The sequence below is a fragment of the Alligator sinensis genome, unplaced genomic scaffold, assembly GCF_000455745.1.
Source record: "Alligator sinensis unplaced genomic scaffold, ASM45574v1 scaffold1127_1, whole genome shotgun sequence".
In the NCBI taxonomy this organism is placed as follows: domain Eukaryota; kingdom Metazoa; phylum Chordata; order Crocodylia; family Alligatoridae; genus Alligator; species Alligator sinensis.
In genome coordinates, this window is record NW_005842693.1 from 23,322 (window position 1) to 39,779 (window position 16,458).

A 16,458-nucleotide genomic window follows, 5' to 3' on the forward strand; every position below is an offset into this window, starting at 1 on the left:
TTTTTTTTAATAATGATTTTCAGGCAGATTTGACCCAGTGGAGTTTTTGTCAGTCATGAGATCTCGGAAGGATGGCATATCTTTCCAGCTGAAAAAATCCTGGCAAACTACAAGCTGTCCACATAAAGCAAAGCAACTTTTTGAAGGGGTATGGAGTGCTAACTCTGTGCCACTTTTGCAAGCAATTTTGTTCAGCCTGTCATTTTTATTAGCCTTAACAAAACTCCTTGTAATTATAGACATTTTTATTCAAAATAAGATCTTACTATTATACAGGTTTCTCTCTTTTTTGACTATATACAGAAGTGCAAAAAGTCAACCTTCTTCTATACGTTCCCACATGCTAAACTGCAGCATAATCAACCCTCAAGAGTTTGCACACGCGCTATAATTCTTGTTACGTAAACTTTGAGTATTTGGATTATCAAAACAAAAAGTCCCTTGATCTATTGATTATGCAGCTTATTTATAACAAGGCCTGATATTCAGGGATTTCAAAAAATATTTAAACAATATTTTAACATTTGAAATGGATACAGTAGAAAATAAATTTTATTCTAATATCTAGGAACTAGATTTTCTTATAATAACTAATTACAAACAAAATAAATCATCAAAATATTACTCAATTGTCTGCCAGGATTGTTGCGATAGCAACAACTTAACTTCTTACTTAGCAATGATTATATAATTATAAGATATCCATATAAAAGATCTTTGTTCTTTTAATGAAAACTAGACAAGAACTAACAATGACTGACATTCTTACATTGTAATATTAAATCAGTAAAATATAAATCATTTAGTTAACAATACGAATACTCATATGACACTACATGTAAATTCAAAACTGAGTATGTTATGAAGAAAAAAAACCTACATTTTTATTTATTTTTTTTGTATTTTGAAAAAGTCATCAGTAAAATCTAATAAAACAAAATTCTATAAACTGAAACGGTATTCAACTGGTAATAGAAAATGAAAACAATCTAATAAATGTAAGAAATAAAAACTACATTTTTAACAAGAAAAATAAGTAATATTCTATAATGTAAGTAACTACAATAACATGTGAAGTCACCTATACTTTCTTAACACGATTGAAATTACATTGGTATGGGTTTTAACCCGTAATGTAATAATCTAAGGCTTTAATAGATGTACAGTACAATCAGTAAAATCAACACATCATTCTTATACTAGAAAGCATCTCTCTCAAGCATAAAAACTTGCAGTAAACTTGGAAGTATGGAAAGTTCTAGAACTGAACTCTCACTTCTTCCACTCCACACTATACTACCAGTGACCTGGCCCCCACTTCAGCAGTTTGCTGAACAGAGCAAAAATATCCTTTACTAGCTGCAACATCCAAACCACAAAAAGGAATTCCTTTGGATGAATCCATTCTTAAAAACTTGAATGCACATCTATTTTTTTATTTTATTTTGTAAAGGCTTTCTAAGGCTATAAGCAGTTAATCTGAACAAAAAAAAATCACATATAAAACTCACCCAAGTATTTAACCCAACCAATTTCTACACTAATTAACATCTCCATTTTTTTCATATTTTGGTTTGTCATGCGGCTGATGTCAGTGCTTCTTTCTTCTTGGTTTAGAGTCACTGTTTTGAAGCGTGACTTTGATGAAGCATTTAAGCAAAAGTGAAACCCATCTCTGCAAAGCATTTATAGTCTTTTGACTTTTGACAGAGGCTATAAATAGAAGCAAAATAAGTTCCTCAAACGTTTGTTATTGTGTCTCAGAAATGGCTTTTCCCTTTTGTATATCGTGTTATATGGTATAATATGCATAAATATTACATTACAATGTCTTAAAATAGTTTATATATGTGTATATGTCCAGTATGTGTTAAGTTAATTTGTATCGATAAAATACCTTTCTTGTGCTGTCTACTGTTATGTAAGGTAGAATTGGCCATTTCTGAGACAACTTTGGTTTTGAAACAGAATGGTGCCCTTTGACTGATCAGTACTAACAAAATAAGCAAAAATGTGGCTCTGAAAAATAACACTGCAGAAATAATACTCTAATTTGATGTACAGTCTATGGCACTTCATGAGAATCCTTTACAACATGGTACTTAAAGCCATTGATGTGCTTTAAAATATACACAGTTGTGGTTTTGCTTGGCACATTCATCTCTGTCAGATACCTCTCTTACCACTTCTTACAATCTATTACATTAAAAATATTACTCTTAAACAAAAATTACTGTGCATGCACGCTCTCATCTATAATGGCAATTTTAAATACAAGGTGCACCTTTGTTATTTGTAAACCTTGAAAGAAATAAACTTACTTTAAAAAAATTATATCTTGGTCTACAGACGTACCAATACATAATAGATTTATGGTTACATCATAGTCTGTCTTTTCAAGATGACTTACATGATTATGTAGGAAATAGACTACATATGCATATCTAAATATATATATGCATACTTCTGTGCTAGAAAAGATAGACAATGCTGTAGTTTTAGACAATAAGATCACCTCAGCACAAATATCAATTCAATGTACAAAGTATATAGGCAACAGTGTGCAGTGGATTTCCAAGTTCTTGTTTCTTCTTGTTAACATGCAATGTGTGGATGTCTTACTGCTGAGGGAGTTTCGGTGTGTTTCTTGACGGTATATACATTATGGCTAATGATCTTGTCCTTTCCTCTACCCAAGCACACTGTCCTTTTTCTCTTTAGTATGATCTAGAAAAGGAAAAAGAAAGGAAAGAAATTTAGCATGTTCATTTATTCCCTTTAAGTATCTTACGGGCACAGTCTTGCAGTTTCAGCACAAGGGGAAGCTGTCACCGACATTAAAAGGACTTCTGCACCAGCATAGCGATGAGGCTGGGCACCCCAACAGTTTTCCCAGTCACTCTGCCCTAGTTATGCCAATGGAGTTTTGTATACCAAATATAAACAGTACTATTTCCCAAATAATATCTTCATAACAAAGATATGTCTTATAGACATTATTGCGTAATGATGAAATTATTTACGAAAACAGAAATCCATCATGACTGAACCATATTCCCTGCCTTGCCCTCCCCACCCCTATAGCTAGTAAAGCCTCAGGATTAACAGAGTACTAATTAGTTATTGGGGTTTTACTTAGGACCATAGCTTGATACCACTGACATAAATGCAGCCAGTAACATTGAGTTTGGTGGCATCAAGAATTTGGGTAACATTTTAAAAACACCTGAAGTCCACATCCTCTTCAATGACAGCAATTGGTAAACACCAATTAATTTCATAAGACACGTGAAACATGCCTAAATACTTTTGGGATTTGGGCTGTACGGGTATGTCTGTTTAATGCTAGGTAGTGCTCAGCAGGGTACATCAGGTTAGGTCTGTGTGTACTAACTTCAGAACAAGAAACAGCAACAGGCCATGCTGCAACTTGGCAAATTAATTATGCTGAGAAGCAGAGTGCTTAAGTCCCTTCGAAAATGGAATTTGGACTGTAAAGTCATTTACATCCTTATGAAAATTATATCCCTGGCCACAAATGAGAAGAAAATTATTATTCCATTTTAACAAATAAATAACCACACTGTCGGGTTAAATAACGTATTTGGCTATGGTGAAATCATCTCTTTAAGAAAACAACAGAAATAGGAAAGCTGTAGATAATAAAAATGACATGCTAAATTGCAGGAGGCAATGGTCTGTGGGAGGAATAATTAATTATATATATGATTTAGAGAGAATGCAGTGAGGAAATTAATAAGGGGAGGGCATAATTGGAAATAGCTTTTATGCACTCTATAATTAACCTGGGTCTACCACACAGGAGACCTGGGTTCAATTCCCAGACACTTATACAACTGCAGCCATGGAGGCACCAAACATCTGGACTCAGGCTGGTCTTTGGATTCTGTCTTAGTGGCCTAAAGGGAGGATGGAAGGTCTGGGCAGACTCTACTCCTCCAAAAATTCCTGCCCAGGCATATGCATTGAAGGTCTGGGTGGCCCTCATGCACACACCATGATCCAGGAGGATCAACCGTTGCCAATTAACCTGGAGAATTCATTATAGGTTCATATTTAGCCAAATAGCATAGAGCGAGTTTTTAAAAAAAATATGACTGGACTATATATGCAGTGATAAACCCTGTTAAGATTTACAAGTAGTATCTGTTCTCTTACTTTGGGCTTAAACATCAACTAATGTCATGAATAAATTTCTTTCTTTGCTGAAGAAAGCTAATAATCAAGCAGATATCCAGAAACACGCATAGCTATGATTTATTTATATGTAGGGTATGACCATAAATGAAAGCAGTTGTGAGGACACAGTAAACACTACATTATATTCCACTTAAACCTGAAGAGTAGATGTATCTCTGTACTGGAGAAAGAGGTGGAAGTGAAGGCATATATTTCCTTCCAGAAGCTATTAAGTTATTCTATCATAGTTGGATGAGAAATTCTATAAGGCTAAACCAAAACAGAGAGCTCGTATGTCATAAGTGTAAACTAAGATTTCATGATTGAAAATGCAGGAAAAAAATCTCAGGAACAGAGACAAGCGAAACCAACTAAAAGCCTGTCTGCAAGGAAAGAGGCTAAATTATGAGAAGCTGACTGTAGTTCAAGCCCAAACTATGCAAGTGTAAATTGAACTTGCATTCTCCACATGACCTCTCACTTTTCTGTAACCTATATCGCAAAAATACCTCCCATAACTTACCATAATTTGGCAGTCTCTGCTCCAAGGAATCCAGGGCTCAGTTAGACTAATAATTAAATCCTCATTCTCATTTACAGAATTTTGCAAATTTTGTGATTAAACAGCTTTTTCACAAGAAAGCCTCAGTATAGCCAGGTGCCCTATTTATGGCCCACGGTATATATCAGAGGTAGGCAACCCCTGGCATGGGTACCAGAGTGTAGCACTTGAAGGCATTTTGCTTGGCACAAGTGCCTCGGGGCGGATGGTGGAGAAGGGGCCAGGGCTGCAGTGCCACAACAAGGACCAGGCCCCTTGTGGCTCCCACACCATCTGCCCCTGGCATGCCAACTTCTTACAAGTTGAGGTCATAGGTGTTTTTGGTACTCTGCCCAAAAATGTTGCTGACCCCTGGTACATACGAAGTAGTGGAGCCCCTAAAAGAATCATTTTGTTTTATAGATTCTGGATTTATTTATTTATTTGTAAAAGATTTCACTCTTTACTGGTATAATGTGATCCCCACCCTACCAAGTCTGGCAGGCTCCCAAGTTATTTTTCCCCAACTTATGCTGTCTTTTTAGGGCAGTGGAAGGCATCAAACAAATAAGCCCAAACTAATGGGATGGCAGGATTCTCCACCTGATTCAGCCTGTCAATGGATGCTTAAATTCTGCAGGGAGAAACAGTCTAATTACTGCTGACTCACTGGCATATATGGGGCTTACTGGGTTTCTCTTCCCTGCTCCTGCCAAAATGAGTGAGCAGATGTTGACCGGAAGCTAACAAAGCACGGCAATTAGAACATACCTGGCACCGTCTCAAAGTCAGACACTTCTAACGAGACAGGCTTGCATCTCAAAAAGGTCTTTTGTGTGCTTTAGATTATGAATGCCATTAATTTAAACTTAATCACTGCTGTATCTTTTATGTCCAGTAAGGGGATGATAATAGATACAAAGGAACTGAGTTTGCTACATCGCATGCCCCCTGACAACCGAAAAGAGCTCTGTATCCTCTGTAAGACCGCTGGCACACAGGAAGTCTGCAGGCACACTGGTTGCCCAAGGTCACCTATCCTTATACTGTGGACAAAGCCTCTGCCTCAGCATCAAACAGGCAAGCAGAATGGGCATGGCAGCAGGTGCAGAGTTTATGTCCTTGGGGATCTAGACCTCCTCACCCGTGCAAGAACCATGCAGGATTGTCTGTCAGTTTATAAATCACAGGCTACTAGACTCATATGTTTCTGGAAGGAGGGTAGTTAACCACTGGCCTCTTTGCCAGCAGTGCCAGCAAAAGTGCCCATCAGTACCAAATATATGGCAATACTGCCTCTGAGGTACTGGACTGAAACCACCAACTTGCATCACTGATATTTGTCCAGTTTCTGTAATCCGCTATTTAAAAAACAAAAAAACAATTCTACATAAACGCTATGGCCCCCATCACGCAGAAGTTAGTATCAAAGAAACCCATGTCAAAAGAGCTTCTACAACACTTTAAAAAAATTTCCTTTAAAAACAATATGTCTCAGTAAAAGACAAATTATGCCTACACACACAGAGTATGAAAACTGTGGAAGCAACACATCAGAAACTTACTGTTTGATGACAAAATGTCTACATCTGTGTAACATATTTGTGGCTAGTCAGATGTTCGGCAGATATTATGGGTATCTATAGGTAAAAAATGTAAACAATGAATAATATGTGCAACATGTCAACCAAGAGAAAACGCATTTTACTATCAAACATTACTGTAGTTCAGAAAAAGCAACAATCAGCTGTGAGGTGGTGGATTTTACATTGTAACTACAGTATACGTTACAGTAAACTGAAGTGCTACAAAAGCCAGTTAAAACTGAAAAAAACATTGTGGTAGGTAGTACTTGACTGATGTATATAAGTATTATTGGTTGTTTAGAAAGTAAGAGGAGTTAAAATCTACAGAAGTTCATGCAGTGCAGTCACTGAAAGGAGCCCTTTTTGTTGGCCTACACAAAGTTCAATGATTTGGGTATTTTACTAAGTCGTTTGAAACAAACACCACAGCCAGATTTTGAGGAGTGTTTGCTAAATTAGTCTTTAGGTGCCAAACCAAGATGCCTTGCATCTGTTTTTTCACAGGTGGTACAAATTCACAGATTACCTAGGCCGTGTATTCTTGCCACCTGTGAAAACTAGGAAGTAGGTTCTGAGTTGGGCACTGAAAAAACAAAGATTCTCCAAATTAGCAATCCATTTTCACAATGTTGGCCTTTGTAAACAGGACTCATCTACACAGCTCTCTGACCATTAGTCAACAGTGTGTTTTCCATAAGATTAGCTTTAAAAATTAAACTGGCAATATAACAATTACAAAGAGCACAAATAGCAAATCAAGACAAAAGTTAGACAGCTCTTTCCTGGAGTCCAATCCTGCAGGCCTTCCAAGGTTTAACATAAATTAAAGTCAATGGGAGTGCACATACACAGGCCTTGCAGGATAGAGACCTTAATGAGGGAAACAAGACTATTCAAAGTGAACTACAGATGTTAAACGAGCAGTATTAAACCCGCACCGCAACAAGAGGCAGGGAGTCAGACTGAGGCAGAGAACAGATGCACTTATGTACAGAAAACCAGGTCCAGCACTGTCATAATCCTGACTTAGATGTTGTAAAGAGCTGTGGAACTTGAAAAGATAATATCCCCTCTCAGTTTATCAGATACATAGTCCCACAGAAGAAAGGAAGGGTGGAGTTTTTTTCCTTAACTAATCACTAAGCAGAATGTTTTAGTGGTGGATCTTTCCAGCCCTTACATCCTTGCTTTACTTTTCATATAATTTTACAGCATTGCCAAATAGCCCAGAAATGTGCTCCAAGCATAATGAAGCTTTTCATACCATTTTTTCTACTGCTGCAGGAGAAGATGTTGCACCCAACTGTGTAGAAGCATCAGGGATAGTGCTGTCAAAACATACCAAGGACCTTCAACACCAGTCAATGAAGATGAAGGGCCAGATCTTAAGACCTTATGCATGCATGCACATTGCACGTGTGGCATTAAATCATTTCAGCATTGCTTAAAAATTATATACATATATTGCCATATATGTATATATTGAGGTTTGGCTGCAATACTTTACTGAAGTGTGTTATGAGGGATCCAGGGAGAACAGGCATGAAATGGTCAGATTCTACAACAGCAAGTTTCCCCATTATCTATCTGGGTGAATGCATAGCAGCTTAGACATAGAAAAGGCATTTAAGAAATCTATTTTTTTTCTGTGGCTTTAAGAAATCTATTTTTTTTTCTGTGGCTTTGTTTATTCTAGGAATTTTCTGGACGTATGCTGGGTACACAACTCAAATGACTTAAGGTTATTTGAATTGTGAATGAAATTACTCATACTGTTTAGATATTTCTGATGGTTATTTACTTAACTGACACGTACACATAGGTAATTGTTCTTGTAAATGAGGTTTCTGGGACTTTAATTCCTTTTCTGGTCCAAATTTTCAAAAGACTTAGTCCCTCAACTGCAATATTTTTCACTAGAACAAACTGTTACTTGCTCATAAATATTGGAAACTACACCCAACTGCTGTGGAAACTAAACAGTATTTGGTTAAAATGCCTAATCTTTTTCTGGGACTTTAAGGTAGATTGTTATAAATTACTGCAGTGATGCAATTCTCAGGCATGATGTTTTTGAGAACCTAGTTACTGTGTATACCACCAAAGGATTTATAGTTGGCTTGGCATCAAATATTAATGCACAAAATGCTCAAGGCTGATAGCAAGGCTCTGGGTCTAGCCCTGAAAGATACTAAATACATTCCACCCTATAGGTTGCACTGCAGTAGGCAGCACACAGCACCCTGATGGAAGAGCTTTGGTACTTCACAGGAATGGGCTCAGGATTTCTAAAAACAGCATCCAATTTTACAGGTGCAATTAACTGCAGCTGCAGAATCATAAGAACAGTTGCTTGCAGGTGTATTTTTACTTATGCATCTGGATCTGATTGCACCTGCAGACTTGTTTGGCTTTTATGGTAGGATTTTGAAACCTCCAAGTTGGCATAATGACTGGAGCAGACTTGCATCAAAAGCAGGTACTTTTTAAAGCCAGTCCTTCTATACGGTCATTTAATGACCCCGGCAATCAACTGAAATTGCAAAATAGCACACAGAATTTTGTGGCTGAACAAAAGTCCCTTTTGCTCTAAATGCTAAAGGAATATATAGGACTCCCACTGAATTCATGTAGAGCCCTAGCTGCCCAGCATTTGGTCCCACATTTTCTGCACAGTGGGTGTGTCCACATGAGATGCTTTGCTGCTCATTAATCTAATGCACAGTAAAGTGTCACTGTCTACGTGTGTGCAGTAAAGTAAGCTAATGCACCATTTGCTAGTTCCAGGAAATATAGGTACTAGATTAATGGCACATTAGCTTCTGCACAGTAGCACATGTGTAGACACTGGCCAGGAGCAATTTGCTCCTAGTCAGCTCAGGCAGCAGGGGCACACTGCTACCTGCCTAAGGCCCCATGCAGTGGGGAGCTGTGCTGGCTACAGGGGCAGCTGTCTCCCTGCCATGTGGGGATCGGAACCCAGGAGAGCTGTCCCACACAGATGGCGATCGCCAGTTGGGATTGCTGTGCGATCCAATCCCCATGTGGCTGGGTTGACCTAATCTCCACATGGCTGGGATGCAGCAGTCCCAGCTGCTAGGACAGCTCTCCTAGCCACGTGGAGGCCAGGTCCTGCAGCAATCCTGGCTGCTGATCTCCATGTGGCTGGGATACAGCAGTCTTAGCTGCCAGGACATCTCTTCTGGCCATGTGGGAATTGGGACCAGCCCCTGCACCCCCTGCCACCCATAGCTTGGCACCTGGGGTAGCCTGGGGCTCCTCCTGGTTGCTGAAGTGGGGCAGAGCAGGGCAGGAGCGGTACTGGAGTTAACTGCTTCCATTTGGAGCAAATGTGCTTCTAACGGGCACACTTTAACATATGTGCAAGGGTGTAGTTTAATGTGCCTGAATTTTCTGCAAAGAAAATTAAGGGACATTAATTGCACATGTAGATGCACCCAGTAATAACAGGCAATAATTCTAAAGGCCTAGTACAAACATGTAAAATTCATGTCAGGATACATATGAATAAAGGAGTTGTGCACTGGTCTCTGGGATGCTTTTAGTCTTTTACATTTTGAAGTATAAGAATAAAAACAAATTTGAGTTTTTGGTAATCTAACTAAGAACAATGTAGATGAAGCATCAGTCGGAAGGGATGGGGGTTAAACACAATTCCTGTTCCTATTTTATACCCAGCTATGGCAATATTCATGGTAGCTGCCTAGAAAATATCTGATTAGGTTTTTAATGGACACTGCATTAGTTAAAGTTTGTCCATGGTAAAACTCATCAGGTCTTCCCCTAATTCACAAATTTGAACAATGCTTGCGAGCATGTTCCTGTGTGGCCCAATCACAATGTTTTTGTTTTGCTCTTGGAAGAGCTGAAGAGAGTCAGAACATGTTCAGACTACTAAAATCCTGATCCTGCAGTCCCTCTGCACCCAGCTTCCATTGGCTTTGATTGGAATGTGAAAGGAAATGGAGGCTTTGTGTACACAGAAAAAAAAGCTTTCTTGTGTATCGTCTCTGACTTTTTAAATATGCGAGAGCAGAAATAAGCAGCATGGCCTATAAGACTGAATCAGAAAATCTCATGTCAGATATTTTTAGCATCAGAAATGGAGCTGCAGCACCATTTGAGCATGGATAAAGGCTTATTAAGCTAGGCTGCAGATCTTAGAGAGAATGTGTAGGCCAACAAGAGGTAAAATCAAAACCCCCATGCTCATTAAAAGCACCAATTTCAAGTTGTTTTTAAGGAACAAAGCTGTAAATTAGCAAACCTGGTTGGCTGTGGCTGTTGCAGCGAAGGGAACACTTGTGGCAGATGTTGTTGCTGCAGACACAGTGGCTGGCGTAGCACCGTGCACCATGGGAACTTTCGGAAGGAAAATCATATAAAGCAAACATACAGAAGAGTGTAGCAGTATGGGAACCATGGCAACATGTGGTAGAATAATTGAGCATGGTATTTATCACAGCAAGAAGCCATGTGACGAGACATCATTGCCAGCGAGTGACATGCAATCACAGTGCAAAAGCAGGACAACATTCCAGGGGCGGGGTGGGGAGGGAAATGAAAGAGAAAAAAGGGGAAAATGCTTGTTACCATCAAATCAAGAAAATCAATACAAACAAGCTTACCCATTTCAATACAAAGTCAAAACAAGAATTTTAAAATGCCCTTACATTTATGACTTACAGCTGAATAAAAAGTAAAAAAATCCACCCCAAGTATTTAATACAAGCTACAATTAATCAGTTTAAAGAAAAACATATTGCTTAAATACAATAGTAAGATACAATATGTTACTTAACATGAGATAGTTTCTGAACACTGGAACTCATAGTCCAATCAAAATCCACCAAGCAATTCAGAAAGCTACTATACATAGTAAACAACATCTATGTGTCCGTGTCAATTAAATAAAATGATTGCATTTAATTGACAGGTGTTAGTGCAGGGAGTTGGGGAAGATGGACTGGCACAACAACTATCAGTTAAAACCTAGCAGTGGATTTTGAGGGTCCGTGAGCTGCACCACAGGTTTAAGATAATCAAGAAACAAAGCTGGCACCTACCAACACTTGTAGCGGGTGTCATGCACAATATTGAGCCTGCCCATCATGCATTGCAACAGGAAGGTGGATTTGAAAAGGGAAAAGAATTAAAACAACCCATCACACGTGTAATTAGCAAATTTCATTGAACAAAGAAGAAAAGTTGTTATTATGGGAACAGTGGCATGTAACTGTCAGCACAATCAAATCATACGATAGCACAGTGATCAATTAGAACTAGTCTTAAGTGAGGGGAAGAAAGCTAAGTGAACTGTGTGCTGGTATAGTTAGCTTGCCTTTACTTTTCTCTAGCATAATTTGTCTTTTTACTATTATTAGGAAAGCTTTCCTTAGACTTATTTTAAAATTCTGGTTTATGTGACTGATTTATTTTTCCTTTCTGCAAAAGAACTTTTTTTTAGCTATATGTGTATTTTCAGAGTAAAGGAAGTACTTTAATGTATTGTCTCCATACAAGAAATTCATTTTTAGAAATTCAGGATGATCCTAGCACTGCAGTTATATTGGGATATACAGGATAGTTAAGAACAAAAGGGAGGAATTAGTTTAGCCCTTGCTCTCTGATCTGCATCCAGAAGGGGTCCTCAGCACACAGTTTGCCCTGAGTTTGCTCTAAGAGTCAGTTAGCATATTAAAAGAGAAAGTGGAGACTGCAGTTTGAAAATGGGACCAGACGCAAAGGACCCTTAGTTCTTCTCTGAGTCTGGCCATAATGTAATATAGCCCGAGGGTGTGCTCTTGTTTTTTTTCCCCAAGGGTCTCAGGAGTACTTGTGGCCCAAGGAAGTAGTCCGCCAGTGGCCATAGTGGCACTCGTGCCTTTAACCCCTGAAGACCCACCAGGTTCCTGGCAGGCCAATTCTTTGATGGTGGGGGAGGGAAGGATTTCTTGGGTAAATTTGGATCCTTTGGGATATTTCTCCCCATGACCATGTCAGGTGGATTTTTCTGTGGGGAGAGGTGATCTGACTGTTCACGGCTAGTTCTAGGTCTTTACTACCACCAATCCCTGTTGCTCCCAGGTGTTTTGGTATTGCCTAAGTGTCAGGACAAGCAGAGATTTTGTGACCAGCATTTATATATTGTGGGGTGAACTGAAAATGAAGTGCTGACTTTCAACTCAGATTTTTGGCAGGTTTGTTTACTTATTGTGAAATTTAAAGAGAGTATAACAACTATAGACCTTCCATAAAGTCCCCAGAAAAATGTGAGGCTGCCTGATTGCCATTATTTCTTCCTGTAGGATACACTTTAACTGCCTGTAATTTGTTGGAAGGATGAACCCTTTGGCTGAGATAGAATGTCAGCAGTACTTAGATGACTAGCCTGTCACTCTCCTTAATACAAATAAGACTGTAATTTCTAGGCATTCTAGGCATTCTATCTCAGCCTTTGGCTGAGATAGAATGTCAGCAGTACTTAGATGACTAGCCTGTCACTCTCCTTAATACAAATAAGAATACTAGGGATCAAATCAGATGAAATCTTCAAAGAGAACACAGTGCCAATAGGAGTACTTCATTTTTAGGCGCGCGCAGTTTCCAGTCTGCAAATTTCAGTAACTGGGCAATCCCACTTATTTACTTAGCAAAATGCTTTTGTTCCACATTGTGAATTTTGTACTTGCCAATCTTTTGTTTCCTAAAGGAAGATTTTAAAATTAAACTTTAGTTTATAAAGTCATTTTTTTCATATTTCATCACATCAATGTTTTTAAAAAGACTTTCTTTTATTTTTTCATGACTCGCCTTATTTACAGTCAGATACATTTAGATACAATTTAGATAAATTTTATCTAAATTAATTTAAATAAATGTGATTGTTACCCTGATATGAATAAAAATAAATGAATCATGAAGTGTTGAACAGAGAGCTCATAATGGAGGTAGACACAGAAATTCTCTGAAAGACAGAGTCAGTGGGAGCTACTGCTATGCTGTTTCCTTGATGCAATATGGCAATAACAAAGAGAAACTGTTGTGTTTGAATAGCATGGCATGTTATTTTATTAGCTCTTGTTAAGTGGTATACAGAATTGTATGTCATGTTACAGTGATTTTCACAATCCCAAATGCCATTAGTGGGAAAAAAATCAGTAATTTATGCTAGGCAGGACATGGAAGTTATTGCCTTTCGCTATAAGAAGACATGTTTAAAGCTGTGGGGAAAAATGGAATAATTAATTCTGCTATGTAACAAAACAGAATGAAAATATTCATGAAGGATGGTTTAAAGGAAGGATATTTAATATTATGGCCACATCCTTCTTGTGTCATCACCTGAAGACAGTGGGACTAGTTGTGAGAATATATGCATACGTGGAGCAAAAACTGGCCCCAAGGTACAAACTATCGGCTAACCAGTGTGACAGTGCTCTGAGTTACAGCCATGCAACCTCAATGATGTCACTGAGATGGCAGAGATGTGGCTAGAGCACACTGTGCCCTCATATAGCTTCCCTATTTATTATGTTTTTACATAGTTTATTGTACCTACATGCCAAAATGACAGCTAGGTTTTTGTAATGACTCTCTGAACTATCAAGATTGAGTTAGCTTAAATTTTAGTTTTGCATTATCTCCATTAACATTATAACCAGTACACACAGTTTGAAAGGGAATTGCAGCAAATGAACAGAAGGCAGCAATGAAAATACTAGCTATGGTGCAATAACTTGTGAATATGAATACATAATGCTGTAGGACCCTCTTACCAATAATAAATAATCATTTCTCTATGTCCTTAATATTCATTTTGACTTCAAGTGCTTTAATTAACTAATAAGACTGTCCAAACAGTGAACTTCCTTATTCAGACATTCCTTAGCCTTTCAGCATTTAATTTAAAGCATGTGCTATTTTAATTGATTGTAATTTCATAACAAAATTAATTCCATTGCAGAATATGGTAATTTTGATGAATACTATGTTTGCACTGGAATGTTAAACAGCTCCTTGTCCTCAACATTTATATATCTACTAGTCTTGCTGTGCTATTTCACCCAGGTATTTATTCAATTAAATCCACAAAGCACTACAGCGACCAGGTTATCAATAGATAACATGAGTGAGTGCTTCAATCTGAGGGCCTTGTTTTACATTACACTGTGAGCTGCTCAAATGTTGATCAGTGCTAATGCTAGCTTGAGTTTGGAGCAGTCAGCACGTTCAGACCAGCAAGGGCCTGGAGGACTGAAAGGTAAGAATCCTTGCCCCCCAACCCAAACCAGGCTCCCTGATGTCCCTGCTGCCCCAGGGGGTACCCTGTCCCTCCCTTGTCCCAGGGCCCCACCTTCTGCCCTCCTCCCTCACTTATCCCTGTCCCAGGGATACAGGCAGGTAAGGGCTGACCTGCCTTCCTGGTGCCCACCACCACCTGAGCCTGGACCAGAGTGCACTGAGCCTGGGCCAGAGAGCAGCAGCAGTGGTGGTGGTGGGAGCAGTGGCTGGGCAGGCAGGTTAATACTTCCTTGCCTGCACCTCTGGGACAGACAATGCAGGCAGCCAGAAGTAAGTGGGGGGCTGGGGGTATGGGGGTTAGTGAGCAGGGCTCTGGGGTGCTGGGGGCTAGGGTAGTAGGCCTGATCTGGGCCGGGGGGAGGGTGGGGGGTGGTGTTCACACTAACATGAAGGCTAGAGTGACCACATATTAATGTGACATGAGCTGGGTAACACAGATCAGAGAGAAACATAGGATGAAGTGGCATAACTCTAAATTGCCTAAGGAGTGTGTAAAACTAGCATCAGGTGTTAATGTGTGGACAATCCAGGGGTTAAGTGCTCTAGGAGCCACCTAAAATTAACATGCAACAAGGCCCTGAATGAACCATTTGATCCTTTTCCCACTGATGTTTTGTGCAGGAGTAAAAATGGTCCCCAAAGCACTTTCTCCTACTGAGGAAAGTGCAACATTTTCAAGGTGTTTAGATGTCTAATGAAGCTCATGGACACTTGTGGGATTTCACTGGAAGTTATATGGCTGAGCACTTCTGAAAACCTGCTGGGTATCTATCTGCATCTTTAGATACCTAAATACCTTTTCAAATCTGAATTTTTCTTCAATCAGGGTCCTAAATTAACACTTTATATACTGAATTAAGATCATGTTCACATGTCTAACTGAACTCCTAACTGAAATGATAAGAAGATACCCCTTTAAGCACAAAGGCAAGATCTACAAAATGATTTGGGTCTCCCAATGCTCAGTGTAGCAATACCTAACTTTTAGATGCTTGGTCACCATTGAAGAGTCCACAGTCCCAGTCAATGTATGTGGAGAGCGAGATGCTTAAGAAATGGATCAACTAAGTCAATAGGCAATACTGAGGATAGGGTAAATCTTATACTCTGCCTAGCTTTGGTACTCAGGTACTCTTATACTCAGGCCTACAGAAAGGTAGACTTGACTGCTCTCCAGCATTTATATGTTTTTGTCATTTCTTTTAAGCAGTAAATGTAATTTTTCTCCGCTATAACAGGACTGAAGGAGAAGGAAAGTCCTTGTTTATTCGGTGATTAAAGTATTCACACTGGATGCGGGGAGGAGCGGGTCCAACTTCAACTCTTAACTTCTAATGAAAAAAATCAAATCAAGCTATCTGCCACACTAAACTATAAGCTATTTTGGGTTTTGGGTAGGGGCACTAAATCCCCTTCACTGATGCTATTCCACTTTACATAGTATAACCAGAGATTCAATAGAGAGGTAATTAGTAGGGCTATGCGAAGCTTTGGGTGCTGATTTGATTTGGAGGAGATTTGGCCCAATTTGGCAGCTGAATCTCCAAATCCAAATCAAATCGGGAGACCAAATAAAAGGTGCGAATCAATTCGAAGCTTTCTGAATTGATCTGGAAAAGATTCAGAGAGCTTCGGAGATTCAAGCAGTCTCCACTGGCTACTGCAGGGAGCTGGACCTGGACTTCATGCTGGTAAGTGGAAGTAGGGGAAAGGGGGGCTGGAGGAAGGGGAGGGGACCATGGGGCCCCCTTCCAGGCCCCATCCCCTGCCTGCCTCCCCAGTCCCACTGAGTGCCCTCTGACCCCT

At 39.2% G+C, this 16,458-nt stretch overlaps 1 protein-coding gene across 23 annotated transcripts in view; it reads right to left on the reverse strand.

Annotated features, from left to right (window-relative positions):
- Positions 1-6: 6 nt before the first annotated feature.
- Positions 7-16,458, reverse strand: part of MBNL1 (muscleblind like splicing regulator 1) — a 212,885-nt gene continuing 196,433 nt past the window's right edge. For 18 of the 23 annotated variants that reach the window (XM_006034034.3, XM_006034022.3, XM_025216000.1 and 15 more), the window contains 4 exons: positions 11,415-11,450; positions 10,616-10,710; positions 6,307-6,381; positions 7-2,727 (listed from right to left, as the gene is read on the reverse strand). In XM_006034034.3, coding sequence (XP_006034096.1) covers positions 6,325-6,381; positions 10,616-10,710; positions 11,415-11,450 — 188 coding nt within the window. In that variant the 3' untranslated portion in view covers positions 7-2,727; positions 6,307-6,324. The remainder of the gene's footprint in view (positions 2,728-6,306; positions 6,382-10,615; positions 10,711-11,414; positions 11,451-16,458) is intronic. The other 5 variants (XM_014524885.2, XM_014524878.2, XM_014524887.2 and 2 more) reach the window with 2 other exon arrangements.